General features: G+C 40.3%; 1 protein-coding gene across 1 annotated transcript in view; it reads left to right on the forward strand.

Moving 5' to 3' along the window:
- Positions 1-19,858, forward strand: part of INSC (INSC spindle orientation adaptor protein) — a 167,243-nt gene that overhangs the window by 112,009 nt on the left and 35,376 nt on the right. Inside the window, exons 8-9 of the mRNA XM_074998544.1 lie at positions 14,088-14,259; positions 17,980-18,158. Coding sequence (XP_074854645.1) covers positions 14,088-14,259; positions 17,980-18,158 — 351 coding nt within the window. The remainder of the gene's footprint in view (positions 1-14,087; positions 14,260-17,979; positions 18,159-19,858) is intronic.

Raw genomic sequence — 19,858 nt, forward strand, 5'->3', positions numbered from 1 at the left:
AATCCAGCATGATTTTTAGCTAACCAGATGACCACTTATCATGGGTGTGGCCAAGTTTCCCGTGGTCCCATAAAGTTTGTTTCCAGCCACTAGTCCTGGCTCTGTGTTCTGTGCTGTTATTTAGCTCTAATTTATTCCTAAATGTCTTCCAAGAGCCCAGTAACCTGTAGAAATGGTGGTAATGTGCTAGAAAATATTGACCTCTTGTGGTCTGGAAAATTCTCTTGTTTGACACTAGTCAGGTCCCAAGGGTACTGGACTAGGGGATTCAACCTGTAGAAGGTATGGTAACTGGGGCTGGCTGGAAACATTCTATCAAAATAACTTTCCAACAAAATATTAGAAATCTGTTTTCATCATGTCCATAACCATTTTCCATTCAGCTGTGTAGCTGATCAGAAACTGTTTTTATTGTAAATGTTTTGGTTTCAAGTATTTAAATTTTTGTTCATTTTTCCTGTGTTTTCAACCATTTGTAATATCATGTTTGTCTTTTACTAAAATGTAATTCCTCTCATCCTCCAGAAAACAATAAACAAACAGGCCCTGAGTCTACAGGCAGCCCTGCACTTTGAAACACACAAACCTGGGCAGGGCTGTCTCCTGAGAAGGGAGGTGGGGGCAACCCTGCCCAAAGCAACCTTTCCCCACCCCACAGGCCCTGCCACAGCTCTGCCTTCTTACCCCACTACCCCTCCACAGGCAATGGGTCCCAGAGATTAATTGGGGTGGATGGCCAGGCACGGCGGAGGCACCATGGTTGCCTCCCCTTCCCTCACCCACACTCACCACACAGGCAGCAGGAACCTTCACTGCAGAGCAGTGAGGTGCAGCAAGTCATGAGGAAGGCATGAGACAGAAGAGCAGGATGCTATTCCTGCTGCCTACATGGTGAGTGCAGGAGGGAGGGATACAAATCCTGCTGCCTGCTCTGTGCTCAGCCCTCTGCCTACTGTTCGGGAGCCACTGCAAGGCCCCGAAAAGCACAGGACCTGGGGCAGGTGCCCCAGTTCATCCTAAGGATGGGAGAGCTGACCTGGGCAGAGGCTTTTTGATTTCAAGGATGACCAACGCTGGTGTAAGAATCTGTTTACAAGAAGAAGCTTACAGGATCAAAGCACCACATTTAAAAAATGCTCAACCTTAAACTAGAAATGGATGAACTGGTTGAGCTAAATTAAGACTTGACTGTAATCTTTGCCCAAGGCTCAAATGGATCTCACACACACACATTTTGAAAGTTTCGAGAGATTTAACTTTTTGAAACATGCACTTTTTAATACAGTTTAGAGACTGAAAGGAAAAGTACAGCAATACCTCAAGAGGCCAGTCTTATGATGACCTGGCAAGAAGAGAGAAGTATAAAACTCTAGCAGTAAACCCCTCATTATTTGAAATTCACCACCATGATATAAACTAGCAGTTGTAGGAGACAAAGGATGTTCCCAGCCCTAAAGAGAAGATCCTTCAGCTAGTCTAAGTCAGCCTGTCTTCAATGGAGTTAACCTGACCTACACCAGCTAGGGATTTAACCTTTTGCCTCTTAATATGTTCTCATAGTAAAGCTGGTCATGTCCCTTTGTCATTCTTACAACACAAAAGCTGTTATTCACTGGAAGTTTTATATTTAAAGTGCTGTGAATATTTCTACTGTAAATCATTATCAAAATATTTACAACTTAGCTGTAAAAATGATCTTCAGGTAAAACCTAGCACATACTGATTCAGGCCTGGAGCCAACATATCTAAGTCAATTTGTTAAAATAATTGCAAGACCATTTTTAAGGTATGACTGGAACAAACAATGTTATTAATTCTTGATGCCTGGTGGTGGTTTTATAATTAAAAAATAAACCTTGCTTTAAAAAGGGAATATCGGCAAGTTGAGCCCATAATATGAGTTTTGTCACTTATGCATAGTTTAAAAATCACTCTTTGAATAATGGCTGCTTTATGTACCTAGTAGCTACTGCGGCAGAGCTCCAGCTTTGCTTCATGGGTCCTGCATTTCTAGGCAGTTAGGGAGTGCCTCAGAGGCACATACTGACCCTCAATGCAGCCTCTCCCCCTTTTTGGAGGCAAGGCTCACAGTCTACTGATCCACTTCCATCATCGGCCAGTCAATGGGGCCAAGTCTATACTAGCAAGTCCTTTTGGAAAATCAGGCCCTCTTCCAAAAAAAACAGGTGGCGTGTCCTCACACAAAATGCTCTCTTTGGAATTCCTTTCAAAAGAATGTAACAGCAACAAAGGGTCCTGTGGCACCTTATAGACTAACAGAAAAGTTTTGAGCATGAGCTTTCGTGAGCACAGACTCACTTCAGCAGATGCTGGTCTTGGAAATCTGCAGGGCCAGGTATAAATAAGCCAGAGCAAGGTGCCACAGGACCCTTCATTGCTGTTACAGATCCAGACTAACACGGCTACCCCCCCAATACTTTCAAAAGAATGTGGTCCTCCTTCTGGAGACCCTCTTCCTCTCCCAAATGAGGAAAAGCGCCTTTTTCCAAAAGATTCTTTTGGGGGAAAAAAGCACTTGTAAATGCTCTGCAGGCCCTTTGTTCGAAAGAGCTGTCCTCATGATGCCGGATTTTTCAACCCCTGGACTGCTCTTTCAAAAGAGCTGGGACTGCGTGGATGTTCTTATTTGAAAGAGCAGATTGCTCTTTAGATCCCTTTTTGTGTGTGTGGACACACACTTTTGAAAGAAAATCACCTTTCAAAAGATCCATGTATTGTAGACACAGCCTGGGTTTGGTGTGAGAAGACTTGTTGGCCCTAGTTCTCCCTCTCAGGGAGTGTCTCTGTAGTAATGCAGGGAGGGCTGGGGGGAAACTTGGCCCATTCTCTGCTCCAGGTTCCAGCCCAGGCATCCCAATGAGAGTAGCAGCAAATAGTCTTTCTTACCACTTCCCCAGATAGCCCTTTCCAGCTCTTCCACAGTGTACTCTCTTACACACACACACTCCCTGAAGGGGAGCCTTTTAAACTAGTCCCAGCAAGTTCTTAATGGGTTGCAGGTGTTCTGATTAGCCTCTCTCTCAAGTGCTTCTAGCAAGTTCTTAATTGGCTTCAGTGCACTCCTGAAGGCTCTGGAGCAGCCCCTGCTCTGGTTACTCAGGGAGCAGAAAACTTTTCATCCAATGGCAAATATATTTACCTTCTATCAGATTAGTGCAATCCCCACTCCCTTGTAAAGGAGATCTTGTAGTGGTGGGTGGGCTTGTGCCCCCCTGCGTCGTCAGTCCTCAATAGGATCAGACTAGTGCAGCCCACTGGCCTGGATCCGTCACACTACTATTTGAAGAAAATATCTGATTGTTACCCTGCACCTGGTTATTGTACATGTACCACATTAAAAAGTTGTCTAGTTGTCAGACACAACTTCTTGAAGGACCACATTTAGGTTAGGGTGACATCCAGTTTGAAGGCACCCTTGCCAAACCCATGTTAGGGACACTTTATATGACAAGGCTGAAAATGACAGACAAATATAGTTCATACAGGAAGCGTAAGAGTCTTTCCTTTAATGTAAATAATCCTGTCTATAACCTCAGCTTTATGCTTCTGTGTTTCTGAGGTAAATGGTTTTCAACCTTAAAAGTGTGTCTTTGTGGTGCAGGGGGAGAGAGACCAATCTGCACAGATTGTAGATAAATTTTAGGCTAAAATGAGTGGTTACCTTGAAATGAGAAACATTTAACATTGATGTTTGGCAAACACTTAATAATTCTTTCATTAATAAAAATTAGAATTTGGTCCAGGGACAATTTACAGGCAGGAGAAAAGGCAGCATAAGGACCTGCTTGTACATGTGCCTTTACAGGATTGGAGCCTTACATGTGCAATGAGTAAAGCAGCAGCCTTGCATACCCCTGCACTGCATGTTCTAAATACCTTTTGTGATTTCCAGCCACAACCCTCATGGCATAATGCTCCAGGTTAAGGATGAATTGGTCAACTTCTACTTAATTGTATGTTTGTGTTGGTCTGTGGGAAGATTTGGCTTTAGTGTGGGTTTCTTGGAAGTGCAGGTGTATTACTATTTATTACCCAATTTATTTTTTCAAATGCTCCAAGGATATTCCCTAACACAACACAAGATTTGAATGTTTTCAGGCCTCTGACAGGGAAATGTTCAGGCCGCTAACAGGGAAACTGATCTAAAGCAATAGAAAAAGTATGTCTGATATTTTCTTGGAGGTAAAAAGAGAATAGGAAGAGTTGGATTAGTTAATAGTGACTACTTCCCTGGTGGTGCCCTGAATCTAACTCATTACACTGGGGTATGTGTGTGTTGTGGGGGTCTCACTATTGTAATACACCAGAAGAGTCCTCTGTGACTTTTTTTTCCCCTCCTTCTTCTTCTTCTTCTTACTGGGACTACACTGACAGGCATTTTCTGATCATAAAATCCAGTGTCTCTCTCTCCAAAAGACCAAAAAAAAAAAAAAAAAGAAAAAACCACAAATGTGTTGAAATAAGGCTCTTGTTCCTAAATGGCAGGCACCAGGTGTTTGATAATGTGTGCTCAGGCAATCAAGTGCCTCTGACATTATTTATTTAAAACTAGGTGATTGGAACTTATTTTTTTAGTGAACACATCTCATTTTTCAAGTGTGCCATGTTATTCATAGGTCTAGATCTCTTGTTTGTATACAGGACTAGTTTTTGTCTCAGACTGTGATCCCCTCAGGGTAAATAAAAGTGAGAGCTACAGAGAAACTGCTTATGTACAGTCCTTATTTAAACTCAGGTTTTAGCTGCCAGCAGCTTGTTCAGCATTATTATATCTTATATGACAGTTCCTCTCATCTTATGTTCCTGGGTCCATTTTTATTCCTTTTGTGGCTTCATTTTAATGAAATGCAGACCCAGAGCATAAAATATAAGGGCTTTTTCATTATTTAAAAGAAATAGGGCCATAATTTGTAGAATTTATAATGCAGCCATCAGAGATTGCTACAAATAGAAATATATCTCTACAATTTAACAAATAAATCAGAATATCAAGCTAGAAAACCATAAGGCTAGATGAGAGAAAAGCCTTTTGACTTGAGTTCAGTAAACCCTCACATAGCTGGGAGATCTCAACCCCAGACTTTATCATATTCAGACACAAATATTGCTCCCCATTGCACATCCCTTGACCCTACAGCTGACCTACATTGTTGCTGTTGTCTTTACCATGGTATTTTGGATTCTTAAAATTATGGCATGCCATGAACATTGCTGTAAATATGGCTTGATAAGGTTATGAACATGGCTATATAATTAGGTTAGCTGTGATAGAAAATGGCTGGCCTCAGTGACCCACGAAGTTCCTTCAAGTTCTGTGTTCCTAATGCTGGTTTCCTGGGATGGCATTTGTAAAGATTTTAATGGTAACATTTGTATTTAGCTTTTACTCTGTATCTTTTGGCGTTAATAGCAGTAGAGCAGATTTGTAGCTGGGTTCATATAAGCAGAGATCCTTCCAAGTCAGTGGAGCTGTGCCAGCCGACACCTACTAAGGATCTGAACAACATCTCAAACTGGCAACTGCAGAAATATGAATTAGTGCTAAGTGGAAGGTGGAATTATTTTTTTGTCTCATTTTACCATTTTAAAGTGGAAATAGCAGGCAAAAATGGAGGCCTTTTTCATTTTAAAAGTGTAAGATGATTTGAAAAATCCATAGACAGTAAAGATGAAGAACTACCCTATTATAATTATAGGATATATTTCTATCTTGATATCCATTCATTAAAATAGGGAGGTGTTGTATGTGAGTGTATTCGGTTTTGAACAGTTGCAATACAGTGGAAGGTCACTTAATGTTTCATTCTATAGTTTTGGAAATGCAGTGTGTTCTGTTCCAAAAGCATGGAGCTAATGTTTTAAATGCGTTTTTCTTCTTCACAAAAGCAAGTGGAATAACTTTCCCCTTTCTCTTCTTCCCAGTAATAATTTTCGAGTTGTAATCCAGTTCTGTAGCGTTCAGCTATCCTTCCTTGATATTTAATGCACTGCTCTTTAGTTTCTCAAGTACCATGGTGTTCATCTTGTTACCTGTAGCTCCTAGCTATTCTGTACTGCATTCAGATCGCAGGTTTCTTCTGCACTAATACATAAGAAGTGTGGAAGAAAGGGTGGGGGGAAGAAACAAGTTAATCTCAAGTCTGGCATTTTTCCCTTGTCCCCTCAATGTTGTCCTTTAGGATGCAGTTCCCAAAATGTGGGACACTGAGAGGGGTGAAGCACAATTTGGGGCATTTGCCCATGTCTCCTGTTTTCTCTCACCTTTATATTTCTGATCACACTGCCCTTTCTTTCTTTCACACTCTTCTTTGTCCTTGGCCTTTTTCCACAGTAAGAGCACACTTTGGTCAAAAAACATTTCCTCTCTCAATAGCACAGGTCCTTCCAGGAGGCTGTCCCTCTCCTCTGCTGGAGAGCAGAGAAGAAATTCTTATGAACTACTGCTTTTCCTGAGCAGAACCCAACTGCAGGCTGCTACCATATCCAGGGGAGTTGACTATGGGCATCTATGGGAAAATAGTTGACGCCCATTAAGGATCTTTTTTCTTTTTCTCAGATTGAGAACCAGCATGGGGAAGCTGAATTACAGCAGAAGCTCAGGTCAGGAAATGGGGAGAAGCCAACATGGAAACTGAACAATAAGGAGAAATCAGTTAGGTGGCAGTGGGCAGGGATTGTCAGGAGATCAGCTCTCTATAAAAGACCTGTTTCAGTACACTTTGGGGGTGGGGATAGAAACTTAGGATGGTTATAAAGGTAGGTAGTTTCTTGTTTTGCAGCATGGGTCATAGTGAAGGCAAGGTTACTTTGCTCCAGGATCTCATTACAGAAAATAGTAATAGTAACAAGTCTCCAGGACCAGACGGCATTCACCCAAGGGTTCTGAAAGAACTCAAATGTGAAATTGTGGAGTTATTAACAGTGGTTTGTAACCTATCCTTTAAATCCACTTTGGTACCAAATGACTGGAAGACGGCCAATATAACGCCAATATTTAAAAAAGGCTCTAGAGGAGACCCTGGCAATTATAGACCGATAAGTTTAACATCAGTACCAGGCAAATTAGTAGAAACACTAGTAAAGAATAAAATTGCAAGGCACGTAGAAGAGCACGAATTGTTGGGCAAAAGTCAGCATGGTTTCTGCAGAGGGAAGTCGTGTCTAACTAATCTATTAGAATTCTTTGAAGGGGTTAATAAACATGCGGACAAGGGGCACCCAGTGGACATAATATACCTAGATTTCCAGAAAGCCTTTGACACGGTCCCACACCAAAGGCTTTTATGTAAATTAGGTGGTCATGGGATAGGAGGAAAGATCCTTTCATGGATCGGAAATTGGTTAAAAGACAGAAAACAAAGGGTGGGAATAAATGGTAAATTTTCACAATGGAGGAGGGTAACTAGTGGTGTTCCCCAGGGGTCAGTCCTGGGACCGATCCTGTTCAACTTGTTCATCAATGATCTAGAAAATGAGGTAAGCAGTGAGGTGGCAAAGTTTGCAGATGACACCAAGTTGTTCAGGACAGTCAAAACCAAAACAGATTGTGAAGAACTACAAAAAGATCTCAGCAAACTGAGTGATTGGGCAGCAAAATGGCAAATGAAATTTAATGTGGGTAAGTGTAAGGTAATGCATGTTGGAAAAAATAACCCAAATTACACGTACTACATGATGGGGTCAAATTTAGCTACGACAGATCAGGAAAGGGATCTTGGAGTTATAGTGGATGGTTCTCTGAAGACATCCACGCAGTGTGCAGCGGCAGTTAGTAAGGCAAATAGGATGTTAGGAATTATTAAAAAAGGGATCAATAATAAGACAAAAGATATCATATTTCCCCTATATAAAACTATGGTACGCCCACATCTTGAGTACTGCGTGCAGATGTGGTCTCCTCACCTCAAAAAATATATATTGGCATTAGAAAAGGTTCAGAAAAGGGCGACTAAGATGATTAGGGGCTTGGAACGGGTCCCATATGGGGAGAGGCTAGAGAGACTGGGACTTTTCAGTTTGGAAAAGAGGCGATTGAGGGGCGATATGATAGAGGTATATAAAATCATGAATGGTGTGGAGAAAGTGAATATAGAAAAATTATTTACCTTTTCCCACAATACAAGAACTAGGGGACACCAAATGAAATTGATGGGTAGTAGGTTCAAAACTAATAAAAGGAAATTTTTCTTCACACAGCGTACAGTCAACCTGTGGAACTCCTTGCCCGAGGAGGCTGTGAAGGCCAGGACTCTATTAGGGTTTAAAAAAGAGCTTGATAAATTTTTGCAGGTTAGGTCCATAAATGGCTATTAGCCAGGGATAAAGTATGGTGCCCTAGCCTTCAGTACAAGGGCAGGAGATGGATGTCAGGAGATAAATCACTTGATCATTGTCTTCTGTTCTCCTTCTCTGGGGCACCTGGCATTGGCCACCGTCGGCAGATGGGATGCTGGGCTGGATGGACCTTTGGTCTGACCCAGTATGGCCATTCTTATGTTCTTAAAATACAAGAGGAGCCCTCAATGCTATAAAGAGTAAGACTTATACAATATTTCAAATCAGGAAGTCCATTAATATAATTTTCCAGCAGTTCCATATTAGTCACCTCATAAAATATCAGGATTTAACTGGAGTCAGTCCAATTGCTTTGGTAGAAACCTATCTTCCTTTAACGCTTAGAAAAGGTCAACGTATTGAGAAGAGGACAAGGCTGTGGTGGTGGAACAGAGGGGAGAACAGGTACTGTTGCATCCCTGGCTTGAAATGGTTTCCATCACGTGCAGGGTTTACAATTTGGTTCTATGTCTATCAACACTTTCTATTCTAAAACCATCATGGACAAGGCTACTCGTTTTCACTCTTGTTGTGATGAATGGGGATCATTTCCATCCAGAAGATACCTGTGCATTACATTGATCACATAGCCATATCTGTCACACCAGTTCACATACGCCTGTGCCCATAAGAATGTAAGTTCCTTGTGGTTTTCCAATAATAAATATTGAAATATCAGTAATGCTTAAAGTGCTTATCAAATAACATTCCTCAAGTGCAAAGTCTCTGTGGAATCTTGTTGCATTCATAGAATTCCTTTGTTTGTGATATGCTTCTGACCCATTCTTTTGTACTGCCAAGGTGACGAATGAATTAGACATTTATCTAATTACCTCACCAGAATTAAACAGAAAACAGGGCAGCCCTCCAAAGTTCCTTTCAGTGTGAAAGCTAATTATATAAATGCTTTGAGCAGCAGTTTCTTTTTGGATGTTTAAGTGGTTTTATTAGATTGTTCTCTTGTCATTTAAAATTTATTATTGGACACTTATAAATGGTGTTGCTTGCTTGAGCTTTTTTTTTTAAAAAAAAAAAGAGATGGTTGCCAAAACCACATAAAGTAGATCTTGGCACATTGTATCATTGCAAAAGGAATAAAGGCTTTTTTGAGTCCAAAATACCAAATGTATCTTCTTATAGGCCAGCCAGGGTATATAATTTTTATATTTTTCCCCCCCCAGTATTCAATCAAGTCCCCTTTCCAAATACAGCAGCTCATTATATCAAGCCTATCAAAGCAAAGTCAGTAATAAACTGAGGGAAGGACACTTACCCTTTATTTTAATACTGTCTTTTTAGGTGTGAACAGCAAGTACTGGGCAGAAGCTTTAATCATTCAATTGTATGTCTTTTACACACTATGGCCCATCTTGTTTTGGGAAGAAGGGGTTTTGAAATCAAGGAGGAGTCGTATTGAAATGCACCTGGCTACACGGGCGGCGTGCGTTTTGAAACCAGCAGTTTTGAAGCGCACGCAGCTGCCATTATGCCAATATTCATGGCGGCACATGATTAGTATATTCCAAAATGCCACATTACCACAGCCCTTCTGAAAGGAGGGGCTAGTTTGGCCATTGCCTATGGGTTCAAACAAAACAAATCAGCAGTCATATAGCACTTTAAAGACAAATAAAATGATTTATTAGGTGATGAGCTTTTGTGGGACAGACCTACTTCTTCAGATCAATAGCACTCCCTTGTAGTTGCGTTCACTGCGTACACGTGCATTGCATTAGTAAACACTTGTATACATTTGCAATGTAAATTACATAGCTATGTTATGTTTAGAGAGACAGCGCACACCATCAGTTCTATTTGGTTTCTTCTTGTGTTTGAATTATATTTTAGCTTTTTTTTTTTTAGTCCCTTTTAAAATGTTTTCATATGGCTTTGCTGCTTATATGTAACCTAAGCTCCTAATTTATTTTATTTATTTGAGTATATGGACTTTTTTTTAAAAGTAAGTTGTGCTCCAGAACGTTGATGGAATGAAACAGCAGGAAAACAAACCTTCATGCAGAGGTAGCAGCCAGCAGTTTCACCCTCGTTCAGGGGATTCATACCCATTCAGTCCAAGATCTTTCTGCTCAGACTGTCAGCAAGCGTGCAAATTAGTACATATCTTTTTTTCAACTATAATTATTAGCATTTTTTCACCCCAAACAAGGTGTGATACCAGAAGACTTTGGGATGACAAAGTAGGGCGGTTTTTTCTGCCAATGTCTAGCACGCATTGGCTAGTAAATCACTTTTGAAGACATACTTATTTTGACAGTTTTATTAATATACCTTCAAGCTAAATGAATTCTGTGAATCCCCAGTTTCAAGCTATAGAATTCTGCCATAACAAGAAGAAAATATTTTGCTCTAGGTAAATTAATATTGAAAACTTGTCAAAAATTTAACTTTGAAAAGCAATTCATCTCTTGTCATTTTTTGGGTATCTAGTCTAAATATTTTCCTACTGATTACAAATCATAATGTACTTAGATGTTATCTCCTTTCTTGTATTTCCTTATTTTAATATGCATCCACTTGAATAGGTACATTTCTATTTTAAAAATAATATCCAAATGACTGATCATCAAGAGAGTAATTCCTATTCCCAGGAATTGGATAGATCTTCTGGAATGAAGAAATTGTCGCTGCTTACCAAACAATTTAATTTATGTCTGTTGGGACACTTAATTAGATAGCTTGGCATTGTATATTAATAAATAACTAAAATGGGAACAAGAGAAGCTTTAAACAAACCATTTAGAGATGAATGACTGAACATTAAAAATGTACAAGGTGTAAGGAAACATTGACTGGGTAGAGAGAATGAGGCAGCTCTATAAGCTGGTGAGTGCGTTAAGATAGGTGCATTCCCCAGAAGGCCAAGGTAGGTAGATTTTTCTGCCTTGACTGCTTTGCTCCATATGACAGTTGGACAACTGAGAATGTGGCCAGTCCTTGGAACATCAGAGCATGCTCAGGAAATCATTCCTGGCATTGTACTACGGGCTAGATTTTTCTTAAATGTGCAACAGGCTGCTCAGATCTTTTCTGCTCCTTGATATCTCTAAGTGCTGAAGTCAGGCACTGAGGAGCATCAGGGACTAATCAAAAGAACAACATATTCAGAATCTAAGGCACCTGTCTATATAATCTTCAAGTACTGCCTCGTGATTAAAGAGGGCATTAAGTGTTCCTTATGACTACATCTACACAAGAGGCTTTTGCCAGCAAAACTGGGCTTTTGTCAGGAAAAGATGCAGAGCATCTACACGCAAAATACACTGTTGACTGTTTGACAGAACCCAGCACATCCATCGGCAGTGTTGTACTGCTCCCTGTTCAGGTATAATGCCTCTCTTGACAGTATTCTATTGATAAAACAGCCATGTAGATGCTCTGGGGGACCTTTTGCTGACAGACAGGGCTTCTGTTTCACTGAGCAGCCCTGTTTTCAGAGTCAGCCATTCTGTCAAGAGAGGACCGGGCAGTTTGTTTGCTCTGACAGAGTGAAGTGCTCTTTTGATCTGCTTTTATGTGTAGACACAGTCTGTCAACAGAAGTTTTGCGGGGAAATCTCTTCCAACCGTGACTTCTGTCAACAGAGTCTTTATGTGTAGACGTAGACTACATAACATTCCCAATGATTCCCTTGGTTCTAGTGTGCCTCTTGTTTTTGGTGTGAGTTTGTTGTATTTATTCACATGCTTATAAACATAAGCTTTCTGACCTTTTGCTCTTGGAGATCCATGACTCATTGCAAGGATAAAGAGGCACCCTGCACCCCCATCACCCTAGGGATTAATTTTGCCCAGAAATTAATATGTAATCATCACCTAGTAAGTGATGATATAGCTAAGCTCTCATGAGCTTTCAGTAGAGTTCTCCCAGCTTCTCACAGATAGGGATTGGGAACGTGGGAAGCAAGGGTTATACCTAGTTTCTTCCCTTCTTTTTCCTTTATTGGGGAAAGGCTTTATTTTTGGGCCTTAATCTAAAACTCAGTTCTTTGGTAGTCAGGCTTGGACTCAATTTGATATCCTCTGATTAGAGTTTCAAAAATGGCAGTGCATCTTCAACATTAGAGTCCTGTGTATGAGGAGTGTGTATCCTGGGTTAGCCTAGTGCAAGGTTCTCTCTGGAGCACAACTGCCTTGAAAGGTGATGGACCGATAGTTTGAGGTATCTTAGACGTAACCAAGTGCCTTGTAGACTAGAATCCTAAATTCAGCACAGAAAGGATTAAGCAGCCACTGGTATTCCAAGTATTGATGTGATGTGATGTGCTTATATCTGGCTTTGTTTGCTAATACTGTATGAGTTCTGCAGGGCACTGCACAAGCAGCAGCTTCTTCAGGGCAGTCATATTAATCTGCAGTAGTCTTAGAAACATCTGGATCAGACACACATATTTGGGAGACTATTAAGAAGTTGTCTTTCCCAAAAAGTGGAGATATAAAATATTTAGTAGTGTATCACCTACCCCCTGTATTTATAATATTAATGCCAGCTCCAATTAAATTTTGAGCATGAAATTAGTTCCCCTCTGAATCTTCTTCCTGGAGGGAAGTCTGTAATGGCAAGTTATAAAATCTGTCCAACTACAGTGAACTGATAGGGAACAGAAATCATGTAAAAGAAATGGAAAAAAATTAGATTTTAGAGGTGCTTCCAAACAGAGTATACCAAAGGGCTAATACTTTATTTTTTTAAACTGTCAGGCTGTATTCTGCTGTCAATTATTTGAGATTTGTGTGCAACTCTGAGATCAATGGAATTATTCTAGATTAACGTGAATGTAACTGAGAATAAAATCTGGATCATTGTGTATGATTTCTATGTTTAAAAATGTAAAACATCCTTAAAAAGCACATCTTCCTACCTACATAGTGAATTATTTAAGAATACATAGGACAGTTGCAAACCAAATTTTTACTGATCTACAAATACTTTGAGTATGCTATTGTCCATAGGTCTTTCATCACTCTTCTCTGTTGGTTTTCTGGATAATAGGTATTAAATTTTTACAATACGAGCTGTTACATTGTGTTGGCTATTTTACATCATGCCTTGTAGTAGTATTTCAATGTTTACCAGGGTCCACTATGACACAACGTTTGTATATATGTGCATGTATTTTGCTGGCTAAAAGGAACATATCGGTCATTGCAGATGTACAAGAGATTACTCATCTTTGTTTTGATTTTTTTTCTTTTCAAAACTTCTAAAGGAATAATAGCTTTAGCTCTGGTTTGAGTCAGCATGTGCCTATGATACACTTGTGCAAGTTTCCCAGAAACTGCTGGTCTACAACGATCTTCCTGTTTGTCATGCCTAGAGGCTGAATATGATAAGCCTTCATCCTGCATTGACTTCTTTGCACTTTGGGATTTTCCATGCTTGGTCCCTGCCAAAACATATTTGTTATGTTTGAGCAAAATCAGCTCGGTCATTCTGAGTTATAAAAAGCTCTGGGGAGCAGGATGACATCCCCGATGTATTCTGAGAAATTATTTTCTGTTACACTTAATTTTTAAAAGGCTGACTCTCTCTAATAACTTTTTTTATTTGGTATGTGTCATTGAGTCCTAAGGCTTAAGCCAATTTTGAAAAGAAATCAGCTCAGCAGTTTTACAAGTGGTGTAGAATACCCACCTGTAAATAGTAATTTGTCTGTGAAAATGGTGTCTCTGTGCTTAACCTGCATCTAACTGTTATCTTTTCACATCCCCAAGGCCAACGGGATATTGTGCTTGGCTGACATTCTCATGGATATTACCCATTCTGAAGCCACTCGTGCAGAAGCAGCAGCAGTCATCGCGCAGATCACATCTCCACAGCTCACGGTCACTCAGCATTTGAGCAGCTTTCTGGAGAACATGGAGGACATTGTCACAGCACTTGTTAGTAAGTGCGTTGGGCTTGTTTTCATCCTGTCTTGTTAGATTTACTGCAAACAGTGTGAGTGTGTGTGTGTGGGGGGGAGGGGGGGCCTGGGGATGAGGGGGAACTTACGATGGAAGATTTTTCTCTGTTAGCAATGCTCTCTAAGGAGCATTTGCCATTCTATCGCCTATCATGTTCAAAAGTAGAAATTTATGTAGAATAGATCTGTTGTGTTGAAGTCTGAAGTAGGAAATGCTTCAATAGTCCTAATGTTCTTGACTGAGCCAAAGTTCAAATACAATTTTATGCCTGTTTGTGAAAATAGTAGCTATTTGAGACCCTAAATTACTGGGCCTGATGATCATCTCAGCTCTCCATTGCCTTCTATATTGTTACTCCCGATTTACACTAGTATAGTTATCAGTGTAAAACTGGTGAATCAAGTCCATTATCTTTTCTATAACTGTAGGATACTTTATAAAAACAATTTCCATATACCTTGCACATTAATGAGTGGCCTTCTCATTAGCATCTTAGCCCATGTAGGTTATGTCTACACTAGCCCCAAACTTCGAAATGGCCACGCAAATGGCCATTTCGAAGTTTACTAATGAAGCACTGAAATACATATTCAGCGCTTCATTAGCATGTGGGCGGCTGCGGCACTTTGAAATTGACGCTCCTTGCCGCTGCGCGGCTCGTCCCGATGGGGCTCCTTTTCGAAAGGACCCTGCCTACTTCAAAGTCCCCTTATTCCCATGAGCTGATGGGAAGTAGGAGGGGTCCTTTTGAAAAGGAGCCCCGTCGGGACGAGCTGCGCGGTGGCAAGCTGCGTCAATTTCGAAGTGCCGTGGCCGCCCGCATGCTAATGAAGCACTGAATATGCATTTCAGTGCTTCATTAGTAAACTTCGAAATGGCCATTTGCATGGCCATTTCGAAGTTTGGGGCTAGTGTAGACACGGCCGTAGAGAAAAGGTGGAATGTGGTGAGAAGTACAGTGGAAGATGAAGACTAAAATGTATCCTTCTGTCAACACTGAAGACTATCACGTGTGACTGGGGTTTGCCTTTGTCTGGCGTTAATGCTACCATTCTTGTAAATTAAGAAGCTAGTCTCATGGTCTGAGACGTCCTATCTATATTTTGTCATTGCTAGGTAGGGAACCTTTAGTTTTCAATGCCATTTTCTAGCCTCTTCCAGTACAAGAGGCTGTCAGATATGAACTTCTCCCATTCTCTCCATCTTAAGCTGTGTATACAATAACATTGCACTTTTGAGAGAAGCATGCAAATGAGGTGCAGGTTTACATATCTGGAGCCTCATTTGCATATTGTCCTTTTGAAAACGCTTCTTTCTAAAGCAAAAACAGCAGTGTAGATGTGGCTCTTTTGAAAGTAAACTCCGTCTACAAAAGAACCCTTCTTCCTATTTAGTTTCAGGAAGGAAGATTCTTTTGAAGATGGGGCTTACTTTCAAAAGAGCTGCGTCTACACTGCTTTTTTTCTTTTCTCTTTCAAAAGGAGATTATGCAAATGAGGTTCCATATATATAAATGTGCACCTCATTTGCATTTTGATTTCCTCATTTGCATGCCTCTTGAGAAAGTGCAAAGCTAGTTTAGACATAGCCTTAAAGATATAAATACTTGTTCATCTTTAAAAATTGATAGTTACACTCAGTCCTGACAGATACCAGAGGAGTTATATGCATGATCTGCAGAATAGATGCAGAGGTCTCTATGTCCCATTTGAGCTCAAGCAACCAGCTAGGCTAATGGAACTTTTATCCACAACTGGTAAGCAGCACACTCTTAAGCAAATCTGTTCCATGTGATACTTAGAAGTCATTGTAACATCTTCATAAGAGCCTGTGCATCATGAGCTGTACAAGTGAATAGAATGAAACCCACCTCAGAATCACTCCATATTTTTAAAAACTTTGGTCTGTTCACCGAGCTGCTACTCTGCCCAGGCATTCCACATTCACAAACAGTACAGATGAAACAACCATTACCAGTGCCCAGATATTTTAAATTCATAACACTCTGCAACCTGGAATCAACAGTGTGATTAGTACTGAATAAAATGTTTAAACCTGTGAATACATCTATTAACCATCAACTGTTACTCTCCTGGCTGTCATCTTGCATTTTTGATGAATTAGTAGTTCTTCTACACCTACAGGCACCTCTGTGCTCCCATCCTCCCTTGCAGTGGCACACTTTACTATGCTACCTCTGTCTTCCATCCAGCAGCCATTTTGTAATAGGATGGTGCTAGGCACCAGTATGCCTTCAACACCAGTTGATTTCATCTCTAATTTTCCCAGTCCTAGCTTTAAGTGGCGTTTTAGGGCTCCCAGGGATGCTTCAAACAGAGCTGTTACAAAATCAACAAAATCCAAGTGCAAGGAAACAGCCCATCACAAAAGTTGGCCTGTTGAATACAGGAAGTTGAAGAACGAGGGGCCAGGACAATATAGCAGATGTGGAAGTCTATCTCAGCTATGTCAATCACTCTATCTTGTCTAACCTAGTGAGTACAAAATTAGCGAGACTTTATTTGATACTTTATACTGTCCAGTATAACTTTCCAGACTCCACCTCAGGGTCACAGTGAAAACCCCATAGCACGGTTGCCCTGGAACCCATATACTATGTGTGGGGTGAAGGAATGCATGAATGTGTGGAAGAATATCTTCAAAAAGCTAGGTGATCCAGCTTCTTTAGGCGTCAATGTCTCCTTCATATTCCATTTGTACTCTTGTTACTCACCACGCAGTGTTTGTCAATATTTGTCTAATTTCATCCATCCGTGTGCAGAATAAATTTTGTTATATGCATCAAGGCATATGTTAATGTGCGCCACCAAGACAAACACAAAACTGAGCTGTGGGTGCTTCAGCTGAGGGGTATTTGAATTTCTCATGTGTCCGCATAAGCACACAGGTTATAAGGAAGACTGGTGTTTATGCCCAGCCATCGTGCCATTCAGGAATATGCCAACATGAGTCTGTATTCCTGTGAGCAGAGCCTGTGAGGAGAGGACTTTTCTTTATTACTATGGCCAAATCATCAGATAGTGCCTGGTAAAATGCACCAAGCCTAAGCAATATAAACTTTAGGAACAGAATGACTCAGATTTGGGAAAGCCTTTTTACTACCCAGTCATCAATTTCTTGGTTATGTTTATAGCTGAGGAGCTGAGTGACTTTTCATACTTTTAGTTTTTAAAACACACTGAAATGAAATTGCTGGGTGACTCAGACCTAGTGAAAGTAAATGTGTATAGGAGTGAAAAGGCACTTAGGAGGTTACAATAATAGCTGTGTCTGCAGTATTTTTAAGCGAGCTTCAAAAATGAAAAATACACAGTTTTAGATTATATAAAAAAAGTTTTAGAAACTGTAAGATAAATTGTAGAATCGTATTCTCTTAGATCTATTAGTCTTACCCATCTGCTGATTGTATCTCATTTTATTTAAAACTATAACATTTATCTTGAACAACATCCAAAGGAGAAAGTTAACTGTGATTGTCTAAGTCACTAATTAAGCAAATACTCCCAAAGACTTGTAGTCTAGATTTATTTAACCATCTATACCTGCTTCAGTCCAGTCTGAAAAAATGCAAGTGGAAATGCTTAATGTTAATTTCAGAGGAATACTTAACTTACTACAAAACTTTTCTTGCTGGAGGAGTAAATGATTTATTGTAATTAAGTTATTTCTGCATTTCTAGAATTATGCCAAGAAGCCTCAACTGGTGAAGTTTTCCTTCTGGCTTCAGCAGCACTTGCCAATATTACCTTTTTTGACACAATGGCTTGTGAGATGTTGCTTCACTTAAATGCAATGAAAATTCTTCTAGCAGCTTGCATGGACAAGCAGATAGTGGATACTCCATATTCTCGAGATCAGGTGAGGTGGTTTCGGCACAAAGTGTTATGTTTATACATGACTATAGCAGTCAATGGTAGTTCCTGTTATAAAGTGGCACAATAATTTCAATTCTAATATCCTGCTCTTGATGCAAACAAAACTTTATTTGAGGCCATATTTCCCATGCTCATTTTTTGTCCAAATTTAATTCTTCTCCTCTCCTTGGATAATCTGAACAATATTGAACAAAGTTATTTGAACATGGCTTTATCAAAAATGGCTGAGATTTTATATTTGAAAGCACGTGTATGATTCTGACTAAGAAATGGGAGCCTTTGTTTCACGTGAAAAAAAGTGGTTTGATTTAAGAAAATAACGGTTATTAATAAATTCACAGTAAAAATCTTCTTGAGCCTACAGGCCATCATTTAAACATAAATGCATAGCACATTTGTTTGCAGATGTTTTAAGGCTCCAATCCTTGAAGCAATTGTTTGAATGATTAACTTGCTGCTTGCATATGATCCTAATTACTCACCTACATAAAGTTCAGCATGCATGTTAGTGTTTGTAGGACTGAGATGTAAGAGAGTTACACTGAACAGGAGGCTGGTTCATGTCAAGGGCTTTGGATCAAGTCCTGAGGAGCAAGTAACTTTAACAAATGAGGTGGTTTCTCTTTCATTAAGGAAGCCTGTTGAGTTAATTGAAAGAAATGCATTAATGAATAATTAATCACAGAGGGCTCATGTGAGCCCATGAGTCACTGGCCTGTATTAGGGTTGTTGCGGAAGGGTAGTACATACGTGTGAGCTGCATTGTGCATGCCGCCTCGATAAGGTACAGTACTACTTAGAGCTCCCAATTTTCAGAGATGCAATCACTTTATTACTCCTGTTAAGGGAGCACACAGTTAAATTCTGTTTTGAGTCAGTCATCTCCACTAGCTACTCTGGTAGAGGATGAGGCTCTAACCTCTGCCTTTGGTGGGCAATGTAAACGCAGCAATGGGACCAAATCATCAAGCCCTGTTATATCAGTTTCCTTTCGGCCACTGCAGCAGCACAAAGGTGACTGAAACCTGGCTATGGACATCAACTCAGGACTGGGATGACATAGCAACTCTCTGTTACCCCCAGTGTAGGAGTGTTGCAGGTGGTACTTGGAATGGGAGGGACATGGCAGAAGGATGGTGTTCTCCAGTGACCCTGGCTGCTAGAGGTCTCCAAAGTAGACACCTGTCATCTGGGATAAGACAGGTTCTCACTGAGGCTGCTCTGACTTGCACCTGTGGCCATTTTCCACTCTCCCTTCATCACTAGAACCTGAGAATGGTGGTGGAATGGTGATGCAAAATGTGAAAATTCACAGACGCCCCTTTCTTACGCTGACATGCCAAGCTCTGCTCTGATCCCACTGAGGTTGTAGGCCGGGTGTTTTGGCTTTAGAATAAGCCCATTATTTTTCTTTATTTGTGTGCTCCCTCTCTTTCTTTCATATGTTCTGATTCTTTGTCATCTGTCTTCTTTCCGTGGGCCTGCTTCTGCTCCCTTTGAATTCAGTGGTAAAATTGCTATTGTTTCTGGGAGCCAGGTGGGCCACTTTCTTCTTAGTAGCAATGCAGCTGTTGACAATTAAATTGCAATTATTGTGTTAGTCTTACACACATTCCTATTCCCTTGCAATTTGCTAGCTTCCATTAGAGATCATTTTAACTAAAGTAACAGAAAATTTCTGAA

This window comes from Carettochelys insculpta, chromosome 6, assembly GCF_033958435.1.
Source record: "Carettochelys insculpta isolate YL-2023 chromosome 6, ASM3395843v1, whole genome shotgun sequence".
Taxonomy (NCBI): Eukaryota; Metazoa; Chordata; order Testudines; family Carettochelyidae; genus Carettochelys; species Carettochelys insculpta.